At 49.6% G+C, this 24,993-nt stretch overlaps 13 protein-coding genes across 13 annotated transcripts; 6 read left to right on the top strand and 7 right to left on the bottom strand.

The window, feature by feature from the left end:
• Nucleotides 1-4: 4 nt before the first annotated feature.
• A1O9_08228 (uncharacterized protein) lies at nucleotides 5-244 on the top strand (the record flags this gene model as incomplete). The annotated part of the gene is made up of 1 exon (XM_013402614.1): nucleotides 5-244. The coding sequence occupies one exon, from the start codon at nucleotides 5-7 to the stop codon at nucleotides 242-244; it is 240 nt and encodes a 79-aa protein (XP_013258068.1).
• A 260-nt stretch (nucleotides 245-504) lies between these two features.
• On the bottom strand, nucleotides 505-1,215 carry A1O9_08227 (uncharacterized protein; the record flags this gene model as incomplete). The annotated part of the gene is made up of 1 exon (XM_013402613.1): nucleotides 505-1,215. One exon carries the CDS (start codon nucleotides 1,213-1,215, stop codon nucleotides 505-507), a length of 711 nt encoding a protein of 236 aa, XP_013258067.1.
• Nucleotides 1,216-2,606: 1,391 nt separating this feature from the next.
• A1O9_08226 (uncharacterized protein) lies at nucleotides 2,607-3,526 on the top strand (the record flags this gene model as incomplete). The annotated part of the gene is made up of 2 exons (XM_013402612.1): nucleotides 2,607-2,766; nucleotides 2,820-3,526. 2 exons carry the CDS (start codon nucleotides 2,607-2,609, stop codon nucleotides 3,524-3,526), a joined length of 867 nt encoding a protein of 288 aa, XP_013258066.1.
• A 1,719-nt stretch (nucleotides 3,527-5,245) lies between these two features.
• On the top strand, nucleotides 5,246-5,608 carry A1O9_08225 (uncharacterized protein; the record flags this gene model as incomplete). Its single annotated transcript, XM_013402611.1, has 1 exon — nucleotides 5,246-5,608. The coding sequence occupies one exon, from the start codon at nucleotides 5,246-5,248 to the stop codon at nucleotides 5,606-5,608; it is 363 nt and encodes a 120-aa protein (XP_013258065.1).
• Nucleotides 5,609-5,611: 3 nt separating this feature from the next.
• Nucleotides 5,612-6,280, top strand: A1O9_08224 (uncharacterized protein; the record flags this gene model as incomplete). The annotated part of the gene is made up of 1 exon (XM_013402610.1): nucleotides 5,612-6,280. The coding sequence occupies one exon, from the start codon at nucleotides 5,612-5,614 to the stop codon at nucleotides 6,278-6,280; it is 669 nt and encodes a 222-aa protein (XP_013258064.1).
• Nucleotides 6,281-7,015: 735 nt separating this feature from the next.
• Nucleotides 7,016-8,257, top strand: A1O9_08223 (uncharacterized protein; the record flags this gene model as incomplete). The annotated part of the gene is made up of 1 exon (XM_013402609.1): nucleotides 7,016-8,257. The coding sequence occupies one exon, from the start codon at nucleotides 7,016-7,018 to the stop codon at nucleotides 8,255-8,257; it is 1,242 nt and encodes a 413-aa protein (XP_013258063.1).
• Nucleotides 8,258-9,347: 1,090 nt separating this feature from the next.
• A1O9_08222 (uncharacterized protein) lies at nucleotides 9,348-10,908 on the bottom strand. Its single transcript, XM_013402608.1, has 4 exons — nucleotides 10,561-10,908; nucleotides 10,304-10,494; nucleotides 9,750-10,244; nucleotides 9,348-9,675 (listed from the first exon to the last, which is right to left on the bottom strand). Exons 3-4 carry the CDS (start codon nucleotides 10,074-10,076, stop codon nucleotides 9,388-9,390), a joined length of 615 nt encoding a protein of 204 aa, XP_013258062.1. The 5' UTR covers nucleotides 10,077-10,244; nucleotides 10,304-10,494; nucleotides 10,561-10,908; the 3' UTR covers nucleotides 9,348-9,387.
• A 1,041-nt stretch (nucleotides 10,909-11,949) lies between these two features.
• A1O9_08221 (uncharacterized protein) lies at nucleotides 11,950-13,581 on the bottom strand (the record flags this gene model as incomplete). Its single annotated transcript, XM_013402607.1, has 1 exon — nucleotides 11,950-13,581. The coding sequence occupies one exon, from the start codon at nucleotides 13,579-13,581 to the stop codon at nucleotides 11,950-11,952; it is 1,632 nt and encodes a 543-aa protein (XP_013258061.1).
• A 538-nt stretch (nucleotides 13,582-14,119) lies between these two features.
• On the top strand, nucleotides 14,120-14,959 carry A1O9_08220 (uncharacterized protein; the record flags this gene model as incomplete). The annotated part of the gene is made up of 1 exon (XM_013402606.1): nucleotides 14,120-14,959. One exon carries the CDS (start codon nucleotides 14,120-14,122, stop codon nucleotides 14,957-14,959), a length of 840 nt encoding a protein of 279 aa, XP_013258060.1.
• Nucleotides 14,960-15,674: 715 nt separating this feature from the next.
• On the bottom strand, nucleotides 15,675-16,505 carry A1O9_08219 (tRNA-binding protein; the record flags this gene model as incomplete). Its single annotated transcript, XM_013402605.1, has 1 exon — nucleotides 15,675-16,505. One exon carries the CDS (start codon nucleotides 16,503-16,505, stop codon nucleotides 15,675-15,677), a length of 831 nt encoding a protein of 276 aa, XP_013258059.1.
• Nucleotides 16,506-17,326: 821 nt separating this feature from the next.
• On the bottom strand, nucleotides 17,327-19,387 carry A1O9_08218 (uncharacterized protein; the record flags this gene model as incomplete). The annotated part of the gene is made up of 1 exon (XM_013402604.1): nucleotides 17,327-19,387. The coding sequence occupies one exon, from the start codon at nucleotides 19,385-19,387 to the stop codon at nucleotides 17,327-17,329; it is 2,061 nt and encodes a 686-aa protein (XP_013258058.1).
• Nucleotides 19,388-20,812: 1,425 nt separating this feature from the next.
• Nucleotides 20,813-22,663, bottom strand: A1O9_08217 (uncharacterized protein; the record flags this gene model as incomplete). The annotated part of the gene is made up of 1 exon (XM_013402603.1): nucleotides 20,813-22,663. The coding sequence occupies one exon, from the start codon at nucleotides 22,661-22,663 to the stop codon at nucleotides 20,813-20,815; it is 1,851 nt and encodes a 616-aa protein (XP_013258057.1).
• A 743-nt stretch (nucleotides 22,664-23,406) lies between these two features.
• Nucleotides 23,407-24,483, bottom strand: A1O9_08216 (uncharacterized protein; the record flags this gene model as incomplete). The annotated part of the gene is made up of 2 exons (XM_013402602.1): nucleotides 23,407-24,201; nucleotides 24,253-24,483. 2 exons carry the CDS (start codon nucleotides 24,481-24,483, stop codon nucleotides 23,407-23,409), a joined length of 1,026 nt encoding a protein of 341 aa, XP_013258056.1.
• Nucleotides 24,484-24,993: the final 510 nt, after the last annotated feature.

The raw sequence follows: 24,993 nt of genomic DNA, 5'->3' as shown, positions 1-24,993 counted from the left end.
TGCTATGCAGTACCCACTGATCAAGGACTTAGGAACTCCTACCGAGCATCTGCCTTACGCCACAGACTTTCCATACACCACGCGCAAGGATTCTACTGGGTGTTTTCAGGCCGGATATGATGAACCGAAGAAGTTTGGTCTCTTTGACGACACCGCTATGGAGAATGTTGTTAGGAATAATGCACTCAAGGTATTTCCAGAAATTTCGGAGAAGTTCAAGAAGCTCGAAGCTGCATCTGAGTGACGAGGATTCGTACGGGAAGTCCAGGATATTGGAAGAATCTTCCCAGAACCGTCAACTTGAGAGCATAAATGCCTCAGACTCGGAGGGTGTGTATGTCAATACCCGCGCGTCGCAGAAATGAATTACTCCAGAAGTTCTCCCAGTCTGTCACTATCTATAGAGCAATAATTTCTAGTCCGGCCATGATGGCCGACCTCCAATGCTCGGTTTTGACATGTAATCTAAAATCTCACCAGCCAACCAACCTACTCTACTCAACCTCACATCTTGCTCTTCTGCGTAACCACCCATATGGCGTTGGCCTCAGCGAGGACTCGACCATTCGAATCCTCAATCTGGCCCTTGGTCAACCACTTCCTTGTGTCCCTTCTGATGAGCCAGCACTTGATAATCACGGTCGCTGGAGTTTCTACCGGCGCACGAAAATTTGTACTTAGGTTAGCCGTGAAAATCTGACCCTTGGGTCTAGGGGCAGCGTTGCTTAAGTGTTGTGAAACCAATACGCTCATGGTCTCGTCGAGAAGTGCGCATGTAATGCCCTCGTGAATAACACCTGGATGGCCGTCAATGCCTCTTTCGCCCAGTTGGAGGAGAAAGACTATTTCTGGCGCTCGACGGGTGACAGTAGTACTATCCGTGGCGACGCTTGGTCGAGGAGCACCAGTAGCGGATGCTCCGTCACTTGGTTCTGGAGTGATGAAATCCTTCAGCTGAAGGGTGACCATATGTGGAACTGTCTTGGTCGTATTGATCGTATTGGCGAAGAAGTAATCTTCCCCACTGGATTTTGCATGCCTCGACCAGAATGGGATAACGTCGTATGCCGGACTGGTCAACCACTCGTTTGTCCACGGGATAGAAGCAAAGTGACGAGATGCTTCTATGGGAGGCTTATATTGGGATAGAAAATTGGCATAGAAGTCTCGCTTGTCGGTTGTGGAGGGATCGAACTCTATCGATTCTTCCTTCATCGCTCGCAATGTGTCAAGGCTGTCTAAGGATTCTGCTGGCCTGAAATTGTAGTTCGACTCAAGCTGCGCTGACTGAGAGTATTGCCTTGATTTCCATGCAGGTCCAACGAGAGTTAATTAATACTTGGCCATGTTGGTTGGCGTGAAGGTCGAAATGTCTCTAGCTCAATGTACTCTCGTACCCCGTATCTCGTAACCGTTTGATCATATGAGGAAATAGCCTCGGTGGTTCATCATTCTCACCTTAACGGCTATGGGCGGGCATGACCGGATCGAAGAGTTTAAATAGAGTTGCGTTTTAGAGACGATCTGCTTTGTACCTATTACGGTAAGTCTATTAGAGATATTCTGTCATTGCTAACATTTTCGGCTTGGTGCCAATGTTGCCAGAAACATCCAACATCCCTCCGAGTCTTCATCATCAGTACGAGGTATTTCAACCTGTGCTAATCCATTCTGTCCTCTATACAAGACATTGCGACATTTCCTTGAGACTGGGGCTAGCATGAAGATCTAGTCAGTATTACATTGAATCCGAGCTTTAGATCGCAAAAGATGACACCATAGAGCCGCGAAATCCTCTGAAGTAGACCTTATCATGCACCTGCTTACTGAGTAGATCCTGTACGGGGCATCACCATGAGTACTTCCTATATCTTCCTGAGAGGCAGACAAAGTTTTGATCGTCTCATAGCCTTGAGTTTCAACTTATGAGGCTGAAGCATTCTAGTTGTCTCTTGATCCAGATCTGAAACGCCATCTCGTTTTAGAATCTCGCTACGGCCTGTCAAACCGACCCTTCTAGCCCTGATCGCAGAACCTTTCAGCACCGTAAAAGGAGTTCACCCAACAACTTCCAGTAAGAGAGCCTTCCAATAACAGTCTTCCATAACTATGAAGAGTGGCTCTCGTGTGCACACCATGGAATGAAAGCGAACGCGAAGATCTTTTGATAAAATCCCCCATGTGGGCCAAGTCTTGGCAGAAACAGTTACACGCCCCTGACATAGCCTTGTCAACAGCCATACTAACCTCATTTCCCTGCCTGAGACACTGCGGAATGAAATAGCAAACCACAACTGTTTCCCTCCCGCTGTAGGGGAGCGACTCTCCGGCCTTGGCCCATATTGATGGTCACCTACATACCCAATCTTGTTTGTGCGCTTACGTTTACGAGCTCCTCAGGTTGAACCCACCCAACTTATTCTCGCCCCTCAAGGGTTACGAATACTTGGCTTTCAAGCTCAAAACTTTTATATAACGTTGACTGCGCTGAAATCTGAAAATCTAGACCAGGTCTGTGATCTTCTTCTGTCTGTACACCTCGAGTTCTTTTCCCTTTTTCTCATTCACTTCTATACACTGCTGCGCAGCCTCACAATTTACCCAGCATGAAGTATTCATCCACTTTCCTAGTACCTGCCCTGGCGGCTGTTGTCAACGCCCAAACAGCTCCCGACTTTCCTGTGCAAGTCGACACTCTATTGGTGGTAGACTACCAAAACACTTCGATAAGTGTTGAACCTGCCGGTGTCACCCTAAACCGAGATGGTAAGGTCATATAGTAAGATTGATATTGGAAACCCTCATTAACCTCAGAGCAGACATCCTAGAGACGCCCGTTGCCCTAGGACAAGCTGGGGCCACTAAACAATCGACATACATCTTGTTTATGGTGGATCAGGACGTTGAGGCAACACCAGGCGAGCCAAGAGTTCAACTGCTACACTATTTCCAACCCAACCTCTTTGGCTCGTCAGAGGTCCTCTCCTTCGACGCTGAAGCCGAGAATGCGACGACGGCAGTCGGTGCGACTTATATCCCACCAACACCGCCGGCCGGCGATGGTCCTCACCGATACAATCTTTTGCTGTACATTCAACCGGAAGGCTTCACTGTACCCAGTCAATTTGCTTCTATCGACCCACCCGCTGATGTAAACGCAAGAATCGGCTTCGACATGGCAGGATTCGCTGAGGCAGCAGGGCTCGGTGCGCCCATTTCTGGGGTGTGGTTCCAGGTGGAGAACAACGAGGGCGGTTCGAGTGGCAGCACCAGCTCTGGTAGTGCTTCTGCAACAACAAGCGGCTCTGAATCCACCAGCACTGATGCTGGGTCCGCCACCACCGGTGGTACAGACTCAACAGCTACGCAAACACAAGAATCTTCTACTACCTCAGGGTCTTCCACTTCGGCAACTGGCGCGTCCTCTACAGGCAACGCTGCTGGTATGCTCGACGCGCGCAGTGAAAACCAGAAGGCGCTTCTGGGGCTTTCGGTCCTGGCAGGAGCTGCGTTCTGGATGTTTTAGATAGACACGCGAGTGTAAGAATATTTTATCGGGTCAACAGTTGCCCAAAGTAATACCACATTTCAGCAGGATATAGACAGCTGAGCAGAGAAATTTACGTCAAATCAGGAACGATTTCCACTGACAAACAATAATCCGTCCTTAGTATCTACCAACGCATCAAAGGAAATTTTTTCTCGCGTTTTCAACATAATCTGGTGCATCTAGGTGTATATTCAGGTTCCGAACATTGACAATATCTGATCGAGGTGAACACAGCAACACAGGTCATGATGTCAGCCCCTAGATGCATTGCCGGCATATAGATTGCATGAAAATCCCCAAAACAAGCGACTTGAAGGTATACCTTCCGCTCGGTGTATCTCGAAGCATGAATCGGTGAAGAAGACAACTTCCTTCCGAGCAAGAAACAGCGGCTTTCGAATTTCGAACTGTTTCGGTTATGGAATGCGCCGTGAAGCCTCCAGGGGAGGGGACGGGTGATCAAGAATTTAGTGTTGGATAAGTGGACAAGTGGACATAGCCACCCCCGGGCACTTTGCAACCACCAAAGCACCCAGATTTGGTGATGTATCAGACAGAGTAGGTGGAAATGCGAAAATGTAGCAAAAGCCGCTCCTGTGGGTAGATTATGCCACACACAGCTCATGAGTCTCGCAGTGGGGAATTTCAGGTTCATGTATGGAATCTCGCCCACGCAAAAGCAGCCATCTCACCATCTCGACACGAATCGATCTGCTACTCCCTCGATCACACGGCTTGCAGTGTTGGAACATAACACAAAGAATGACAGGCTCTGGCTTCAGCAGTAAGGCCAAATGGATGTGGATCCCAGGCTACGATGATACCTCCCCAGAGGGAAGGATTGTCCTCTTTCGCAGGACTATCCATCTTTCTAGCCAACCAATTGATCCAGTCATTCTGAAGATATCGGGTGATACCCGATAGCGACTATTCATCAATGGCTCCAGTGTGAGCTTTGGGCCATGCAAGAGCTATACTAGTCGCTGGTACTACGAAACGATCGATATAAAGGATCATCTTCGGGGAGGCGTAAACACAATCACTGCTCGAGTGCTTCGGTTTTCAAGCTCCCATGCCGGGAGCTTTTCCCTCTCAAGAGGAGCGTTTCCCGGCTTGATAGTCGACTGCTCAATCATGGTAAGAATGACTCAATGACAAGGCGCTTCTGGTATTAATGTTCGCTAGGATCAAGACTTGCACACCGGCCTGGCAGGCTGGGAAGCTCAGATGGATACTTCCGTGCAAATGATACCGCGTTCGGAGTGGAATTATGCACTTGGTCCACCATTTCTTGCCGTGAATGAGAGAGTCTTTGCTCCAAAAATCTTGGGAAACTGGTGATCTACTCAAATCGCGTCTGTCAAGTCAATGATGTTACCGGTTCTTGAGTCCTGGAGATTGACTGAACATCCTATTCCAGTGCTTCCTGAAATACCAATGAACATGAACTGTGCAGTGTTTTCGGAGGGGTGCATTGATAAGTCAACCTGGGATAATTTTGCGACCGGGGAACCTGTCGTGATACCAGCTGAACAGAGAGTGATAGTGGAACTGGAAGCCACCAAACTTACCACTGGATTTCTGCACCTCGAATTTGACTCCTCTTCAACAGTGGAAGCTCAATTCCCCAGCCCTGGGAGATGCGTTAACATCCCACAGTTTTCTCTGTTCTAGATCTTGATGATTCATGACCACATGATATACTTCGGGGATGGAAAGTTAGTCAAACAGTACATTGGAACTGTCGATGGCATTCTCGATCATTTCGACAGCCTGCTGAACGAGATCTCTCTTGTCAGTCAATTCGATGAAGAAATGTGGCCTTTTGTTGATTGGGTGGCAGAGTGGCATGGCTCTACAGGATTACAAAGCATGGGTATACCTCGAACTCACTGGAATGGAGCTGCAACGTACAACAGCTTGATTTATGCATTTGTACTCCAGCAGGCTGCTGACCTTTGTGACTTCGTCCACCGCGCAGACACCGCAACCGAGTATCGGAGAAGATCCAGGTCGCTCAACGAGGCCGTCAACGCCCACTGCTTTGACGGAGACTGATACATGGACGGGCCAGGTTCCAAAGATAGATCTCAGCATCCCCAAGTCTTTGCTGTTCTCTCAGGCGCCATCCAAGGAGGAGCTGCTGCTGCTTTGATGAGGCGAACGATTCTCGATAGTCGCCTACCGAAGTGTTCATACGCACAGTCATTCTACCTCCTGAAAGCCGCCGCTCAAGCCGGTGTTTATCAGGAGCTCTTTCCATACCTGGTTGTACCATGGAGGAAGATGATGAGTCAAAACTTGACCACATGGGCTGAAGATGACGTGATGTTCCGGAGTGATTGTCATGGCTGGAGTGCCGTCCCTATCAATGAGATCGTGTCCAGGATCTTTGGGCTCTCCCCTGCTTCTGCAGGCTATGGGTCCCTGAAGATTGAACCTGCCTTTTCGTTACTCCCTCAACATTCAAAGGGGTCCTTTGTGACGAAGAATGGCAAAGTATCATTTTCTTGGGACAGCTCCGTTGGGTTGCAGATCCTATCGGCTTTTGACATACAAGTGGAAATTATGGGTCAAAGAGGACCCGAAATAGTCCATCTTAAAAAGGGGATTCCCACCATTGTCTGCAAAACTGCACATTGGCCAGACCGCGGCCAAAAAGAAGGTGATCCTGGGAGACCCGAGACTTCTTCCCATCAGGCTGTAGAAATGATGACAGTCAACGGCTAGGTAGATACCTTGATTTGGCATCAAGACCTACGCTTTTACCTGCGGCCGCATAAAAGCCGGTCGCTCGGGCCGAGAGGGCTGCCAAGAACCTCTGACCACTTTCGACCACTTCTTGACCACCTCCATCCATCCTCCCTTTCCTAAGCTCTCACCACTCTGTAGAATGCGAGCGTTTCAATCTCGATGATGTTGATCTGTTGATTCAAAGTTGCTCGTTCTGCGTACTTCACTTATTAAGCCCAACCCCACTTCAAACAGGCTTCAGTGCCCAACATGCTCGAAAGTTTATGCACGCCCCGAAAGTCTCTCGCGTCATCTTCACACCCGGAAGTCTACTGCCTCCTTTCTGGCAGCGCAATTGCACCACGCCTGACACTTCGATGAGACACATCACGGAAGCGGCATACATGTAGTGTGTGTGGCAAAGGCTTCACACGAAGTGATTTATTGAGTCGACATGAGAAAACTCATTGCGGACCTCGCGATTCACGAGCCGCATCTAAGACTGGATCTGGATCCAGAAGACTAAGCACTCGCAACACAACGCTGGGCTTGCTTCATGATAGTAGTCTGGACGGCCTTGGAGATGATGCCGATAACTCGATTGTTACGCCACCAGTTCAGTCGTCCATCGAAACATCTGGTAGGCTCGATCTCGGATTAACGGGAGCCAGTCTACGCACGCAAACAATGAACGTACATAGTTCGATGCCTAACTCTCTGGAAAGCAGCACCATGGCCCCTCATCCCATGGCTGTTGAAAATATTGAAATGGATTTTAATTTCCTTGGGGACCAGGACCACTTACTTCAAGACTGGTTTGATCAAAATTTCTACGAAGCGCTGCACGAGACCGACACCTTTTGGCCACCGAATGGAAACACAAGCAGTCTCGATATTTTTACAGGGCTAGACATGTTGATGCCCGAATTCAGTTCGTTGCCTACCACCGGATATATTGGAGACACTAGGTCTGCAGCCCGCATGGATTCCCCTGTTCCTGTAAGCCGCATTCCATCGCCACCAAATGAAGCCTCGGAGGAAGACAGGTGGCCGTTCACTTGGGATCCCCGGTCTCGTCGTATTCTTGCTGCAAGGGCTATTGAGATCTCAGACGATGATCCGTTGCAACTGGAACATCGACCTCGCTTTGATATAACCGAATCCAAATATGATCAAGCCAAACGGTTTTGGCAATTACCTGGAACCCACAGAATAGGAACATTTTCGGTGGAGATGCCGACACTGAAAACCGCCAATATCCTGATTGGTCTGTTCTTCGCCCACTTCGAGCATCGTATGCCAGTGATACATCACGTGTCTCTACAGCGGACAGATAATCTTCCTGATGCATTGATAGCAGTGATGATCGTGATTGGAGCAATATACAGCCGCCAGCAACATAGCACACGCTTTGCCATCGTGCTGCTAGACATGACTCGGATAGCCGCTCAAGTGACCATGGAGCAGGACAACAGCCTCATGAGAGACGCCATGTACATCTACGCCATTGCCCTCATCTGCTTCGTGGGCCTGTGGTGCGGGAACAAACGTGCATTCGAACTTGCAGAACTGTCAAGGGCGGCAGCCGTCAATTTCTGCCGGCGAAGCCATTTCGCCAGCACAAGCCCGAGCCACCAGCATCGCGATTCCCCGCCTGGCCCGTCTTCTGCAGGTACTGACGACATTGGAGTTCAATGGAGCAAGTGGATCGACAGGGAGGCCAAAAAGCGGCTTTGCTGGGTCGTGTACGGGATCGATTGTGAAATCGCGAGCCTCCTGCACATACCTCCAACCTTGTCGATCTCTGAGATCTGCAAGCTCGAATGCCCCTGCGACGAGGAGTTCTGGCATGCGTCGAGTGCCCGACGACGGAAGGGGCTTCTTGGGCTCGCACCATTCCCCGCGTCTCGAGCCTTTTCGAGCGCATTGGCTCCGTTTCTTAGAATTCTGTCCACAGAGATCAACGCAGAGTGATACGAAAACTCGAGGAATGCCGCCGAGAGGGCCTTGACCGGCCTCAACGCTTGGAGCCGCCTACTGGTGTTGCAGGCTCTGGAGCTTTTCATCTACACGCTCTCCGAAGACATGGCCGTGGCCACAGCTGCCGATTTGACGGACAGCGACTGTGAGGAGGATGAAGACGGAGCCGCAGGCGCAGGAGCAGGAGCAACACCTCCCAGCAGGCAACTCCCACTTGACACCCCCGGCACGCACAGGTCCAGCGCGAGCAGTACATCACAAGCATTATCCAGCCGAAAGACACAGCTTGAAGCAATGCTACACAGTTGGTCGTACACATGCCTCACCAATCCGCCTCCCGACACTAGTGTTTACGCAACATCCAAATGCCTCTACAACGCAGCTACGGGCCACTTTGCCCTCGCTGTGTTGAGCCTGAATGTGCAGATCGTCGACCTACAGGACTCCCTCGGGAAATCAGGAAGTACGGAAATGGCCCTCGCGTTGGAAAGACTGTCTAGGATTGATGAGAGCGATGTGGTTCAGACGTCCGTGACGGTGCTGCATTGTAAGAAGCTGGTTGAGCTTGATATTGTTAGTTGTAAGTGTGTCACAGGAACAACGATGACAGCAACCCGTACAGGGCGGGAAAGGGAAAGTGATTTCCATCCGGAAGTATTCATTGGTTTGCTTTTGAGCTATGTTTATATATGGACAGTTGCGATGACAGTGAATGCGAAGCTTAGGGCTCATATCCTCGCTGCCATTTCGTCGACGGCTGATACTGCCCAGATCAAGATCTCAAGTGTGTTGCAGTATGCACTGTCGGTTGGGGATGAGAACCTGCAAGCCGGCAACGGGACTAGATCTGCACATGCTGGAGACCAAGCATCGAGCTCTGAACGGGCCTCGCGGCCAACAATCGTCCTTCGCAGTGGTGCCGAGGCATTGAGCCGACTGCGACCATGGGGTGCCTGCTTGAATTTGGCACTATTACTGCATCAACGCGCGAAAATGTCATGAACCAGCAAGCGGGTTGGTTCCTTAAACTGGAACCAGAGCCTTATCACTGATGCCCTCCCTCGTCACGCTGCCCAGATTGCGCTTGAAACAGTCTCGGAGAGATCTTTTGTTCATATAGATGATCAATCTCCTCGGTCGACAAGCCTGCAGTGTTGGGACAGTAGAGGTATGCGATGACGATGAGGAAGACGCTTGTCCGTGCGTAGACGAAACCTGTGCGTGCACCTAGGTTCCCCGAGTCCACGTTGTACATGTACGGCGTGACGAAAGTGAAGAACCATGTGCTCAGCGTCTGCGCGAATATGCCAATTGACAATGTCTTTGCGCGCAATCGATAGCTGGGGATTTCTGCTGCGATGGGCCATCCAACTGCTTGGAGTGTACTCGTTTGGAACGATATTAGCAGATTCCTGCGCGTAAATTTGTCAGCGCGAACAACTTCGGGATAGAACGACATGATGCTCCTCTGCCTTGAGAAACTCACATAAGTACGGCAATTGCCCACAAGGCTCCATGACTTGAAGAATAGTACAGCGTGCCAATGACGATCATGAACACGAAATTTGTGACACATCCAGTGATGACGGTCACCCGAGGACTGATCTTCTTCAGGTATGCACCACTGGCGATGATGATAAGGATGGCCAGTCCGAAACCTCCGATGCCGATGTCGAAGGCATGGATCGGCTCTAGCCCAGCAATGATGAGGAAGTAAATGTTCTGTGCTAGAAAGCCCGCACCTCCGACATTTGCTGTGGTGTACAAGAACGCGACGGAGCCCGTTCTCTTCAGGTTCGTTCCTTTGAAGCATTCAAGGTAGGAAGCACCGCCTGTAAGCTCTTTGCTGGCCTTTTCTTCGCGAAGCGTTCTGACTAGCAAAGCCAGTCTTTCCTCTGACTGTTTCTTCTCCCCGTAGATTCGGCCCCTTGCCTTTCGAGCTGCAGAAATCTTGCCACTTGTGATGAGAAACACTGGAGATCTGTGATGGTATGTAAGTGGGTCGTCTCAATATTGGGGTCAGATGAAGGATGTACTGACTCTGGGATGAGCGCAAAGCAAATAAGAGCAACCCCGCCCACGGCCCACTGTGTAGCAAAAAAGTTTCTAAATGCCTGCTCGTGAACATTTGGGACGAAGATTCGCACCACACCCAATGCAAGGCCTTGCATGAGGACAGTGAATAAGACAAGTGTGGTCTGAATTGGTCCACGTAACTTGAGAGGTACCACCTAGCAATGTTCAAGATCAGCCCTGGTCTAATGTAATTTGCGTGCCACGATGAGAGTGTTACTCACCTCCGAAGCATAGGTGGTAGCTACTGTCAGGATTGCTCCAACACCAAGGCCGGCAATCATCTTCCCTGCCATTAAGGTGCCTCGGGCATGAGCAATGTATTGGATGGCGGTACCAATAAGAGTGAGAGAAGCAGCCGCGCACGCAGGCCACTTTCGACCCAATCTATCAGCGACGAGGCCGATGATGATTGCACCTATCGCTTGGCATAAGCCATACATAGCCGTCCACAATGAGGTCCAGATGGATGGAAGATATGGTCCACTAGGTCCAATACTGCCGAAGTATAGAAGGAATGATGGCGTTGATATGGAGGCGCCGTTGACGATCGTGTCGAACCCAAAGACGAGACCAGCAGTAAATGCGACGCTACCTGTGAACCAAAGTCGTTAGACTAGTTCCTTATGGAATGGCATCTCATCCTTACATGTCAATAATGCTCTGCGATGTAGCTTTGCGGTTCTAGAACGCTGAGATGTCGTTCCTCATCATAGTCGCCAATTGCTTCGATGTGCTTGGCGGCCATCTTGCTTTCAGTAATATCGGTCATTGTAAAGGGATTTTCAGCTTCGATCAAAGCGCTGCACTACTAACTAGTAGTAGTACTCGTAAAGAAGGGATCAATATTTGTGCCCTGTGAAAGCCAGGCTCGTCTAAACAGTGTTGACTCCGCTTCGACGTGGAAGTGTCTCGGAAATTGAGCAAACGCTGGAGCTGTTGAGTAGTGGTTTCCACAACTGGAGCATGTCCCGTAGAAGAGCTATATCACTCTCCATTATGGATATTCGGGTATGTTGATTTGAATGGCGTACGCATTCGCTGTAAGCTCAACCGATGAGATTGTTATCCGGAGTGGATCTAAAAGGTGGTCAAGTGGACAAAGAAGTGGACATTTTAGATTCGAGGTATGGTCTTGATCAGCCAACCACAGCGAAACGAATCACAGTGGCCGTACCACACTCCATCTCTCGGGGTTTACGACTTCCCGTTGTGCTACTTCACGTTAGGAGTTACTAGTATCAGTCGTATAATTCATTCTCAGTTGCCGAGAGAAGTGGTCACGACTTCTCGCGAGGCAATTCAATATTCGGTGCTCTTTGCCACGAGATTGTTGCCTGCACGTCGAGCTCTCCAGGAATGATCTAATTAACATTCGCAATGTTGTTAGGCATCTACCAAATTGGTACTGATGCGTGATAGCGGGTTGAATCATACCGGCTGCATCAATTGAAGAAGGGAGGAAAAGATGGGTGATCAACAGAATGATCGGGTGCTTGTGATGACATGCACGTTGAATCCAACTGGACAGGGTCAGGTACGAAGTCCTTAACATATATAGTATATAGATAGGTAATTATTGTTTTCCTAATATCCGATTGCTTAGAGAGGTGTTATAGTTTCACTCTCTCCTGACTACCACCGCTTAGCCTCCTATTCTGGGGCCGGAAAACCGGGCTTTGACCGAGACTTGAAGCAGACGGATGGGATTCAGAACCGGAAGGCTGAGCAGATGGATCATTTCCTTCAGATATGGAGCTTCTGGTTGACTGAGAGACATTTTGGCCTTGGGGCTGAGCAGATGGTGCTCGACCACGCATGTTCATGGCTTGCTGTTGTTGACCGACTCTCTCTCTATTCAAAAGCCACTGAACTTGTGCCCTTGTACTGAAAAGAGCCGCATTTGTATGCGCGAGGTCCTCCTTGATTCTTAACGTCTCATTCATCAGCTGCATCGATGTACGAGCATCAAGGTCGGAAATGGCATTGGATATGGCAGATATATCGTGCTCCAGGGTAGTAACGTTCCCACGAAGCGACTCATGCAAAGCGAGCAAGTGTTGCTGTGTTTGTGAGATAGAAGTGGCTTCCGGATCCGGAGATGGGGTCAGGGCACGAAGATGAGCTGGCATGAGCAGGTCACGGTGAGAGATGGCGGAGGGAATATGATCACGCTCGATTTCCTCGATGTCGGATGCTTCGCCGGGTGGAGATTGGTCCGAATGGATGTAAGGCAAGATTCGATCATTGACAATGTCATTGATCTTGTCGAAGCCATTTTCGAGGACTTCGTTGCGGACTTTGGCCATTGCCAATTGCTCTTGAAGAGATTGCAAGTGTTGAGATTGTCTGTTGAGAAATGGCGCTAGGCGTGCGAGGAAGCATGACTGTGTATGCGTATTTAGGTCCTCGCGTTCAAACTGATCGGTACATCCAAATGGTCTTCCTGGACAGAGAGTTGATTCGTCCTCGTTACATATGTGGCCAGTGGCACCATTCACATAATTCTTGGCAGATATGCGATGGTCACACTTTTGACATTTAACGCCGGTGTTTGGACACTCCTCGTCTTTGTGCCTGAGCCATTCTCCTCTGCCAAGCTCGATGATGACTCCGCAGTCGCATTCAATATGGGAGGTATGAATGCATTGGTCAGGCACAAAATTCTTCCTCTTAACGGTCTTTCCACATTCCACACCTGGACAGGGCAATTGCTCATGAGGACATTCTTTGGTCGCATGAGACTCGATACAACCTCTGGGAACAAGGTCTTGACAATCTTGGTTCGGACACCGAACTGCAATGTCATTGCACATGTTGACAATCAGCCTAGAAGCCTTGCGAGGAGGAGACAGCAGAAGAGTACGACATGTGGGACATTGTGACCTAGTCGGGCTGGAAAGTCCATCTCGATACTCAGTTAAGCATGCCTGACAGAATGTATGATCGCACTCGAGGACAACAGGATCGAGGAATGGGACATGACATATTGGGCACATCAGATGGGAGTCGTAGTCTGAGACATAATCGAGGGCGCGCAGGTCGAGCTTTGATGATGTAGGTTTCTCGGAAGGAGGAGTACGAGACCGGCGAGTGGCTGAGGCTACCGTTGGACGAGGTGATGAGGCTCTGGGTCGAGTTCTGGCGAACTCGGCGAAAAGAGTCTGGATGTGTGGCGGGATAGTTGGACCGGCCTGGTAATCGTCGTCCGGCAAGGGTCCTGATGTAAAGAACCCGTCATCCATGATGTTACTGTTTTATTGATATCATAAGAAGATGCATGTTCGTTGTGGGCAGGGAGGAAGAAGTCGACACGAGGGGTGAAGAGGGTTTTATAACATCTCAGGGTTGCCAACTACTCTGACTGAGTTAGGTGGATGGAGTTTGGTGGGCATATCACTCACTAGTGCTGTACTGTTGACACGTGTGGGGGAAGTGGTGGCTCGTCATCGGAATCCCAGGCGCTCCTTCCCCAATTTGGACCCTGGTAACAAACTACCGGATGCTAGTGGCTTGGCGGTAACTCGGCAAACCTCACATATCGAGCCGCATGGGACTTACTCGTATCTCCGCCTCCCCGTTCCAGCCTTTCGTCTGTCTCACCATGCCATTCGACCACGTCTGAGACACTTTGTACACATCACCGCGTCAACAGCTGAGCCTCCAGCAACTGCGAGAGAGTCCTCTGCTCACAATTGGTCTACAACCTCTCACCGTTCAGCCGGCATCGCTCTTTCCCTTTTGAACCCAGGCAACCTTCTTCCGCGTCCTTCCCCTCTCACCATGTCCAACCCTTCGCAACTACTCCTCCTTGCCGACCATATCAAACTCTCTTTACTCGAGCGACAACGTGCCATATCATTAAACCTCGACCCAAACCCCTCCCAAGATTCCAGCATCTCCCGATCATTAGAGTCGTTCCGCGAGGGTGTAGAATCACTCGCTACCCGATCCTCCGATGTCGAATCACTCGATCAACTTCGGTCGCAATACCATGATCTCTCGCGCCAATTTCACGGCGAACACTCCTCTACCTTAGAGACGACGCTCTCATCCCCCAACGATGCCTCCTTGAAAGACGACTTCGAGAGAGCAAAGACCAGAAAGCCTAGCGATGCAGCCTCACGACAGAAAGCCTCCAACATCCGGAAACAAGATGCCTCTCAACAGAGCCCTGCTAAAAACGTCCGGTTCCGAGATAATTCCAGCCAGGAATCTCTCGACGCCCAGGATGAAGCGAACCGAGCAAGTTTATTTCCCTCACGGTATACGGACGAAGAGTCCGCGCGAGCAGCGACACCCGATCCGACGGAGTCATTGTCGAACCAGCAGATCCATACATACCACCAACAAGTGATGGAAGAGCAAGATGAGCAATTAGACCGGCTGGGCGAGTCCATTGGTAGGCAGAGACACCTGGCGATGCAAGTTGGAGACGAACTCGAGGGTCAGATCGCCCTGTTGGACGAGGTAGACCGGGGAGTTGATCGCCATCAAGGTCGTCTAGACGGGGCCAAACGACGCCTCAAGGGCGTCAGTCAACGCGCCTCGCAGAATTGGGGCATGACGACTATCATCGTCCTTATTGTGGTCCTGGTACTTCTTATTGTGGTATTGAAATGAAGTAACTCTGGAGGGAACGACCATATTGGAGATTCGCACAGTCGTCAATCTGGTTTCTCGTCGTACCCAATTATCAAGGCAATCTACCTCGTCTGGGAAAACGATTCCGTGATGTAAAGAGTTATGAACATCTGTTGGGATCAATCAATTGGCAGGCATGCATCCGCACCCTTGTTGTCAAAGGTGCCTTGAACTATAACTAATAATAGGCGTCCATCCGGGAGTCACGACTATGCATATACATATACCTTATACACGGAGTAACATACTCCTCTTGACCATGATAAGAGAATTCACTGGGCAAGGAATTTAATGACACTGTTATCTACTTTGATATATAATTCTTTTGGTTCCGGATGCAGCTCCTTGGAATGCAAATGTGCTTGCTTGCTAGGCAGCTCCCGCACCATGTGTTGATTTTACGAACAATCGTGAGCGTAGAACGTGAAGCGACGCAGAGCGGAGACCTGGAGGAGCTTCCTGAGCTTTGCACTGTTCCACACTAACCAGCGGCCTAATGAACCCCCACCCCCCAGGGGCATGTATGAAGCGTTCTGGCTTTGCTTCGAGACCATCATCAATTCATGTCCACCCTCCCACCTCTCCACATGCCGGATGCCGGCGGTGAAAAAGGTCTGCTCCTGCTCCTACCCCAATCCAAGGTCTTCGTCCCAATTGCATCGTCCAGCCGTCAGTTCCTTCGAATACTCTTCCTTTACCTCACAACAGCGCCCTTGAGAGTCTTGACGGTACACTTCCCCTTGCCCTCGACAATCAGCGCGCCTTTCCTGTCGCCCTCAACCTCCGTGGCTCCCGCATCAAATCCCACCGTAAGATCGTCTCCCGTGAAGAAACCAGGCTGGATGGCCTCCCACTGCTTCTTCTTAGGATTTAACTGCTTCTCGGGGCCCTTGCTCTCTCCATACTCCCAGCCCTCGAAGTAGACTTTGTCGCCGGCCTCAGATCCCTCAGGAGGGCTGACGAGCTCGACGACGCGGTCGGGCGCATGCGGGTCGGCGCCTTCCTCTTGCTTCGGGCTCGCCGCGAGCACCATTGCCGCGGATTTGATGCTGCGCATGTTGACCGGTTTCAGGTTCGCGACGACCACGATCTTGCGGTCTTGCATCTCTGTTAGGGGCACGAGTCCATTGAGGCCGGAGCAGACTGTTCGTACTACCTTTCCTGTCTCCTGGTCTACCTGTGTGTGTTCTGTCCCTTCGGGATCGCCCATGGCGATCGTTGACACGTACAGGCTGTCTGCGTTCGGGTGTGCTATTGCGCGGAGGATGTGCCCGACGCGGAGGTCGATCAGGGCTGGGGAGAGAGGCGCAGGTGCTGGAGGCGCGGCTTTGGGAGGTTTGGGCTGTTTGGGCGCCTTTTCCTTCTTTCTGCTGGACGCATGCGGCTGCTGCTGTGTCCCATCAGCCGGTGCTGCGGATGCGGTGTTGGATTTCAGGTTTTCGGAGATCTCGTGGTTGAGAGATTCCTTTACTTCCGTAGGAATGCCTTTATCGGGCGTGGCGGCGCTCGTACTGGAGGAGTCCATGGTTGTGCGGCTGGTGGATGTGGTTCGGGGCTTCGTTCGACCGACAACAAGAGGCTTGTGTTGAGCCGGCGGAGATGAGGTGGAATCGGTCGTCATTGGGTCGGCGGTCGAGCACAAAGAAAAGATGTCGGCAGGAGAGGCGGGCTCTGATTTATGAGTCCTTGGTGGTACTGGTGACTGGAGCGGGGCTGTGTGATTCACAGCTGTGTCTGCCTGCGGTCTGGTCTTTGCGATTTGCGATGCCCCCACTGGTGTCCTTGTGTATCGCCGTATCTGTCTGTTCTCCTGTGGTGGTACCGCTGAAAAATATTTTTCTCTGAAAGGTCGAGGCAACTCCTGCGGGGTATTTTCGCGAAGAAACGCGGCTCCGGGGGCAGTCTTTGTCAAGTGAGAGATACTTCGATGCAAGCCGGCTGTAAATTGGCTTTCTGTACTACCTAAAGAGTAACGTAGAGGAGGGCGTGAGCGTGGGAGGCAGCTGCTGTTCAGGCTTAAGGTGGATTGAGAAGTGAAGTTGGAGTCACGCAGGCGGCGTGACGCGGAAAAAGTCAAGTTGAGTGCGGAGCAGAAGGAGAGTAAAGTTGCCCTCAGTTGGGCTTGGAGCCTTGTTGGGCTTGACACTGTTCTTCTAACTAGAACATCCATGAATCAGTGAACCGAAGTCGTTTCATTGATGTGGATTGACTTGCTACTCATCAATGGACGACCAACACCCTTGATTGATCGAGCTTGGGGGCAAGAAATCGAACTAATTAGTGATTAATTTCGGAGCCCCTATTTCCCATATGTATTCTGTACCGAGTCTCTATCATATCCATCTCCTACAAAATAACCACATGCATTTTCTTTTCTCTCTCTCGGAAAGACCCACGATACAACGGCGGCTCAATGTTATCTTCCTGGAAGACGATGTTGATTCCACCAGTGTCCCCTGCCTTTTCTGCCCAGTGCGAGATGAAGGTTTCATAGATGTCATACGATGCAAATGATATGTCATCTGGTATTGGTCTGGCCGGGTCGACATCTGCAAGCACCGAAATCTTGAGCGAGTCTTCATGCCGCAGCCAGACCACGGCGATAAGATGTGCACTTTTATCGTCCCACCGACGCCCAAAGAGAAGAATGTTCGCCTCTCGAAAGTCAATTGTGCCCCAGGGAAATGACAGCAGTTCAGCATAGTCTGATGCCTTGAGATTGCCGAACGACTGGCCACTTCTCTGATCGATGCTGCCGAATGTCAGTAGCTTCCCTCCTGGTATGTTCATTCGCTCGCATGTGGTCGACTGCAGTAATTCGAACCCGGACTTTTCCACCTCCTTGTCCAAGATACATATGCTATACTTTCCATAGAAGTGGGATCGATAAGTCCCGTATCTCAGCGTTCGAGATAAACCGCCCTGCCGGCTAGACCATTTTTGTATGATGTAAACGTCTTCTAGCATCAAGCGGGACATGTTATGGTATTTCGGGTCGATGGACAGTAGGACATCCGGGAACAGCCTCTGATATTGGCCTATTCGCTCAGAAATGAGCAGAATCCCTGCAATCTGCTCCGATGGCTGTATCCTGCAAGCGAGGTGTGCAATGAAGATGTGACGGTCTGTTCTCACGTCGGCCCATACACGCTCCAACAGCAACTGCACCCGCATGCCATGGCTTGACTCCGAATATTTTGCCCCGTTCGCCGAGCTTGAATTTTTGAGGTTCGGAGTTCTCAAATCATATGGACATGGCAGCAAAATGGGATAAAAGGGGATCGCCGTATCAGTTGAGGCGATGCCGAATCTATTCACGAGATTCACTGGGAGATCCTGATAGCGTGGTGATGGAGAGAATGACTCAACCCCAGGAGCAAGCAACTTTGTGGTTTTGCGGAGCGACGCGCCGTTGAACATGGCATCATTGATCTGTAGCCGTGTCAACACTCTGAATTGATCAGAACACCATGCGAGTATGCTGTGGTCTCCAGAGGCAGCAAAAATTTCACCTTGCAGACGTTGGAAGGCCGATTGCCCTCCCTCTCCATATAAGGTTGGCATATTGACTTGAAATAATCCCATAAGGGAATATGCTCGATCTTCTGATCTCGTCGTCTTTCTCTGAGCTGCCCATGACATCTTGGTGGCGATACTGAACTCTTCATCGTACTCGCCTGCAATACCATTCTTGAGAACGACGACTGGAATCGATGTAATTTGTTCGATGCGATAGTCAAGGTAAGACCGAGTACCGAGAGGAACCCAGTCTCGGTTAAAAAAGATCATCTTACTTGGAGCAACGAGTTCTTGTAGCGTCCACCCTCTGCTGAACCATTTCGATGGCTGTGAGGTATCGAATGCATCTTTGACAGTGGAACTATCACTGAGATAGGCCAAACATAGTTCAGCGTCCCTATACCAAGCAAACATGGAGTTAATTGCCTCTGACAGCTCTGAACTGTTTGACTTGTCGATGCAACAAGTATCGATCCAAACATAGTGAAGCCCAAATCGCACTGCTTCCTGACAACAACCTTCGACCTTCGACCAGCCTTTCAGTCGCTTGGCTCGGTCCAATGATGAATTTCTGGTTGGGAGAGCTGGAGCCTTATGACTTTGATGAGACACAGACTCGACAGGCGAAGCCACAGACTGATCACTGGCGATTGAAGAGACCTGGCTTGTTGAGTCAGCGACGAGCTGTCTGATGTCGTTGAACTTTTTTTCCAGCTCGTCAAACCGGGCTTGTAGTTTTCGAAAGTCTTGACCCAAGAATGGTTCATCAATGTCTTGGAATGTTACTTCCTCTTCCTCCCAGACATGTGAGAGGATTGCGTATGGCGGGGTCGTTTCGGCATGGTGGTATGATTCCAACTTTAGAGTGTCAACGTTGAGAAGCCTCATCGCATGTCTGATTCCACAGACCGGTGCAAGCTTTGGGGGCTCATATGATGGTCTATGGGTAGTAATGGCTATCTAGACATATTTAGAGGTCCATTTTATTATTATTATGGATAGTTTGTTTGAGCGTCATTTGAGGTTGTACTTCCATCTGGGTATGGTCACCCAGCTGGAACTTCATTAGTCATCGTCTATCTGCAAGGATTGAGATTTCTGCCAGCATTCGTGGATTCGCTAGGCCAGTTTGTCAAAGTTTCTACAAGCCCCCAGGCGATCCCTCCCGCCTAGCCTCGACTGGTTCATGCTTATTTTGTGCCTAAGATGTTTTACTTGGAAGCATGATGGGCTACCTCCAAGTCACTCTTCACCAACATCTCCTTTCGTGACATAGTGCTAAAACGTTGATCTCTCACTTTGCAGAAGAAGGTGTGGGAAGGGGAAACTGGTAAGGACTTTCAGGGTGACGAAAAGCTGAAATTCTTCCGCAATATCTTCCTCCCACCCATTCTTCTTTCCGATGTTGGAGGCCAGAATTCCTGCAATGTAAGAAATAATCGAATGAATGCCCACAAAACGTTGAACCAGATATGGGAGATTGTAGATGCAAGATCCCTCCCAGCGGGATCTAAGCTATCGGAAACTCGTGCGTGATCGGTCTGATCTTACGCAAAAAGACCTATCCTAGCAAACACCGACGATGGAGGTCAAACTTATTCGCATCGACCACAGCCTCAAGCTTTGGAGCAACGCCTAAGTGTGAAATTCGGAGATAGCCAGATCAGCCGTCCAACCTCGGACAATTCACCCCCATCGTACTTCTGACTTTGGACATCGGTTGACGTTTGCCTCCGCTGCTCGCACGAGAGTGGCGATGAGGAATCGGTCATTTTTACGACGTTGCTGTTTTGCTTTGGGTTGTGCGTACGAGGCGCCTGAGGACGTTTAGGTTGCATTGAAGCAAACATGGCTGAGATATGTCGTGTGCGAGACAGAAAGCATGTCCTGAGGGATAATAATAAAATGTTACATAAGGCAACGAGAGGAAGGCAGACTGATGATACTTGGGGCCACCGGCGGATGAAAGTTTATCTTTGTGTCATGACTCAAGAATTTAAAGGTTTTGATAGGCATTCTAGCCCTGAGGGAAGAAGCCATCAGGGCTGTCAGACCATCCTAGTTTCCTCTCCTTATTCAATCGTAGAGCACTGACACTCGGTCCTCCCGAGAGTGGTACATACACAACTAATAAAACGCCAAAACGCCACTGCTGTGAAATTGATGTCCAAGCCTTGGTCAAGAACAGTCCTCCTTGATTCCATCCGCTTAAGACCGTCGTTAAAAATACATATATCATAAAGCGGGATTGAAAGTCAAGCCCCTTTTGGACTGTTGTGCCTTTCCAGATGCCGAAGCCGAACTCCAAAGATATCAATTTTTGGTCTTGTTGGCCGAAATGCCATGTAACCGGACTCTGTATAGGCAGGTATGATCGGAGCCATGGTTTGATAGAACTCGAACCACGAATTTCTGAGCGTGATGCTCATTTTGACCCTGGTTCACTTCCAATGTGAATGCCTGAACGTGGGCTGCTTCGTCAGAGGCGTCATACTCAGCTTGCCCAATCAATGCATAGGTGGGACCGAACGGATTGTTTCCCTGCATATGTCTTATTCCTAGCCTGTCCCACTCCAGGCTGTCAAGATGGTCAAAATCGGCCCAGAGTTCTAGTCTCTTCGGAATCGATCCAGGGAAGAGGGAGCCGGCATTGGGATAGTTTTCGAGCACCAATTCGAACGGAAAGATCATTTCGGAGGTTTGAACAACTAAACGCATCGAGTCCTGCTCACTAGGCATCGCCGATGCGCACCAGCAGTCTCCGACATCTTGCCAGGCCTCCAAAGCTGTCTCGGGACCCTTGGTCTTGTAATATGTCGAGAAAACGGCACGCAAAAGAACCCTTCTTATGAAGGAGAGTGGTTTCTCCTTTGTTGGTGATGTAGGGCCCAGTACAACGATCGCTCCATTATTTGGTGCGAAGTAATTAATCTTCGGAATCACCGGCGAGGCAACATCATGAGCAGACTTGGGACTTCCGGATCCAAATCTTGAGATTTGGTTTGACAGTTCCAGTTGTTGTTTCCTCAGTACTTCGAAATCCTTGTCCACGGCTGCGTGCTCATTATCGATTCTTCCGGTCAGCCGCGATTCCATGGCTCGCATCTGGCTGTTGATGTTGTTGATTGCTGCGGTCAATTTCCTTAGATCCTCTCCATTCCCGGTAGTCAAATTGATACCAGAGGTAGGGTTTCTAACACAGGACCCACAGTACTTCTGGAGTGTCATTCCAATTGGAGAGGCTGTAAGTGGATCACATATTTGGGTATTGTATGTGTAGCACAATATGAGACCTGTCATGCTAACCAGAAGGAGGCCCAGGATAGTGACAACAATGAAAGCGATGATTGAAGAATTTGGGATTTCACGAATGGCTTGTGAAAATGCCCAAAACAGGCCATGAGTCCAATGAAGCGCAGCTGAACATGTCGTTGAGAGGAGTTGTCGTGATGCCTCGATGGCACGGGTTGCTTTCGTCGATGCTCTTTGAAATATCGATGCTTCTGGCTTACGCATCATGATGTTAGGTTTTCGAAGACCTCTTTCGTAATTGTAGCTATGGTCGAATATCCCACTAGGAAAGCTCGACGGATCTGTGTCCTTCCGGCTAGCATCATCATGGTTGCTTGCTTCATCACTGCTGTCTTCCTCGGGAATTTCGTCGAGTTGACTACTGTCAAGTGAATTTGCCCACGCCTCGACCCGTCGAGTTTTGTTTTTCTCAATATCATCGCTTGCGACTGAAGCTTCTCGGGACGCTCTTCGTTCTGCTCGTTCCGTTCTAGCATCGGTTTGTAGATTAGCATGTGCCTCTTCAAGGTGATCCTGAAGGTGCTGCTGAGCTTGTTCTACTCCAGCATCAATCGTATCAGCAAGTTCTCTCAAGTTCATCCGACTTCGAGCCACCAGCTGAGTAGGAAGTACAGGTGTCTTGCTTGAACCATAGGCATAGGATTGTTGGATTTGCACTTCAGGAAGCCTTGGGTTATTGAGATTGATCTCCGATGCGCCTGGCTGTTGAGAAGCACTCCTACCCGTGCGCCTCACAGTCGCAGAGTCCGGCACTGCTAGGACACTAGCACCGCGGGTTGATCGTTTGGCGGGAGATGCATTCCTGATGGGCGTGGCGCTCGAAGCCCTCGCAGTAGACCGACGAGCTGGCATTTCCCCGACCGTCTCCTCCAGTACCTATTGCAGTTTTTTGATGGATTAGAATTCATCGAAAGCTGGTTTGTTTGAGATAGAGCTTGATCCACGGATTTTCCTAGGTGAACACGACTCACCTATAAATTCTGTAATTTCACCAGCCCCATCAATGGATGCGCAGTACTCCGGACCATGCAGAATATTGGCGACCAACAATACGTAGGATGATCGCTAATGGCAATACGATCCTTGAAATAAAGTGTGTCTATTTAAGTGCGGATGATATCAATGGTGTTGTTGAACTTGGGTTGTAAGGTGAATGTGATCTCAGCAAGACGCGTGACCCTGTCGAATATCGTTACTTCAATATTTTCGCGTCGCGATGAATATGTGACACAAGGCAGTGACACTAAAACGATCTTGAAGATGGACTTTGATTCGGGTTGTTTGCAGCTCTCAAAAAGCCTTTGAGAAAGACGATTGCTTGTTTTTGGTTATTCTTTGTTTTGTAACGCGCTAAGAATGGACAATTCCTGTTGTTTTGGGGCGAAATGGAATATTCAAGTGGGGTCCGAGTAATCACGTGATCACCCAAGTATGCATCATCAAGAATAGGTAGAGGCACAATTGTAGACATTAATCTAGTCTAGTCTAGTCTATTCTATCAATTACTAATGGTACAATAGTTGAGTAATACAAGGTAAAATAGACCAAATTCACTCATATGTGGCATGCCAATACTTTTCTCTTCTCATTATGCATCATACCGGGGACCCATTCTCCTTGCTCAGGGTCCTTTCAACGGGATTCATGTCGTCAAAGACTTCCTCTTCCGAGAGGATGTGAGTAGTCGAGCTCATACTGCGGCGTGGTAGTTCATCGACGTTCTCTCCTGACCGTTGTTGCATCTGTTGTCTCACATAGTCTCCAGGGCCCTTGCTTCCGTTAGGAATGATAAACCGTCGGTCGACTCTAACTAAGAGACAGAGATAAATGACAATAATCTCAATGACAAAATTGAAGAAGTAGAAGCACCATTTTGCTTGGTACCATGCGGGATCATTTATTGGTCGTGGGTTCTTCAAGGTTGTAGCAGTCCGGAAGCTAGCCCCAAGACAAAGCAAAACTGTGGATGCAAGGAGAATCCAGATCTTTGATCTCCATCTTCCGCTACCGAACTTGTCCAACCTCGTCTTTCGAGGAACAATCAGGCTGAAGATAACCATAGGAATAGGTAAGAACGAAATCAACAGTAGATAGGTAGAAGCAGTGATTTGCAGATCCCGATCGATTCTTTTAACGTGAGGATTGAGTGTGTAGAAGGACTGGACAGTTGCGGTTATCACCATAGCTAGCATAACCGCGACCCCAACATAAAGGACTTTGAAGATATTGGACAAGGCTCTGTGCCAACCGAAGTGTGGATGAGCGGCTCTGGTTATCCTCTGGGCGAAGATGAGGTTGATGATGAAGAGGATGAGTACGCCTGCAGACACGAAAATCTGGGCTGCAATGGCGATTTGAATATCGTGTGGATAGACTGCCCAAACGATACGCTTTGAGATGGTTAACCTGTGTCAACAGATCGTGGTAGTGAGTGAACTCACGAGAATCATGGTAAGTGTACGGGCGACGGAGTATCCAAACATCATTCCTGACATGATGAATTTTTGGCCACGTCTTTTGTTGATTTGAAAAATGGTCATATGCCCAGTGGCAGACACGATGTACAAAAACATGAAGACGGCTGATGTGGGCACATCGATTCCTATACTTGGAATTCCCCCGACCGATGCTATTGAAGGGGCGTATGGAGGACCGCTTGGGTGGTTAGACATGGTTCGTAATAGCTTGCAGAGCTGGTGTAGACAATTGAAGCCTTCTCGGAGGGGACTGGTGCGACAGCTTGGGTACTCTGAAGTGTCCAAGAGAGGATTTTCGCCTACCTTTATCTAAATTGAACTCTGAAAAGAACCATGGGCGGTAGCCTCTTACGAGCAGAGCCACAAATCGGCCTTCGCATTCACTCGGTGATGACATAGTCGGGTCCATGTAACTGAAATGCGTTATCCCGACAGTGTACAATGGAACGTCTGGTCGGTGATGATGACAATTCAGACTTGATGGGGCGGACGAAAAACGGACACGTGATCTGGCAACAGGGATTCGCGCTTTCGGCACTCTGTTGAGTGTGAAATGCGGGATATTGTCAACCCGAGCGAGATGGAACGAGCTGCAATTGGCGATTGCTTGCGATAGAGGCACTACTCTGCCTTCGACTCGGATGAATCGCTTAATTGCCATCCGTATCAAGTCCAGCGATAATGACCTTGACCACGGATTTGGAA

Source organism: Exophiala aquamarina (genome assembly GCF_000709125.1).
Source record: "Exophiala aquamarina CBS 119918 chromosome Unknown aczIA-supercont1.7, whole genome shotgun sequence".
Lineage (NCBI taxonomy): Eukaryota > Fungi > Ascomycota > Eurotiomycetes > Chaetothyriales > Herpotrichiellaceae > Exophiala > Exophiala aquamarina.
This window is presented reverse-complemented; position numbering and strand designations above follow the sequence as displayed.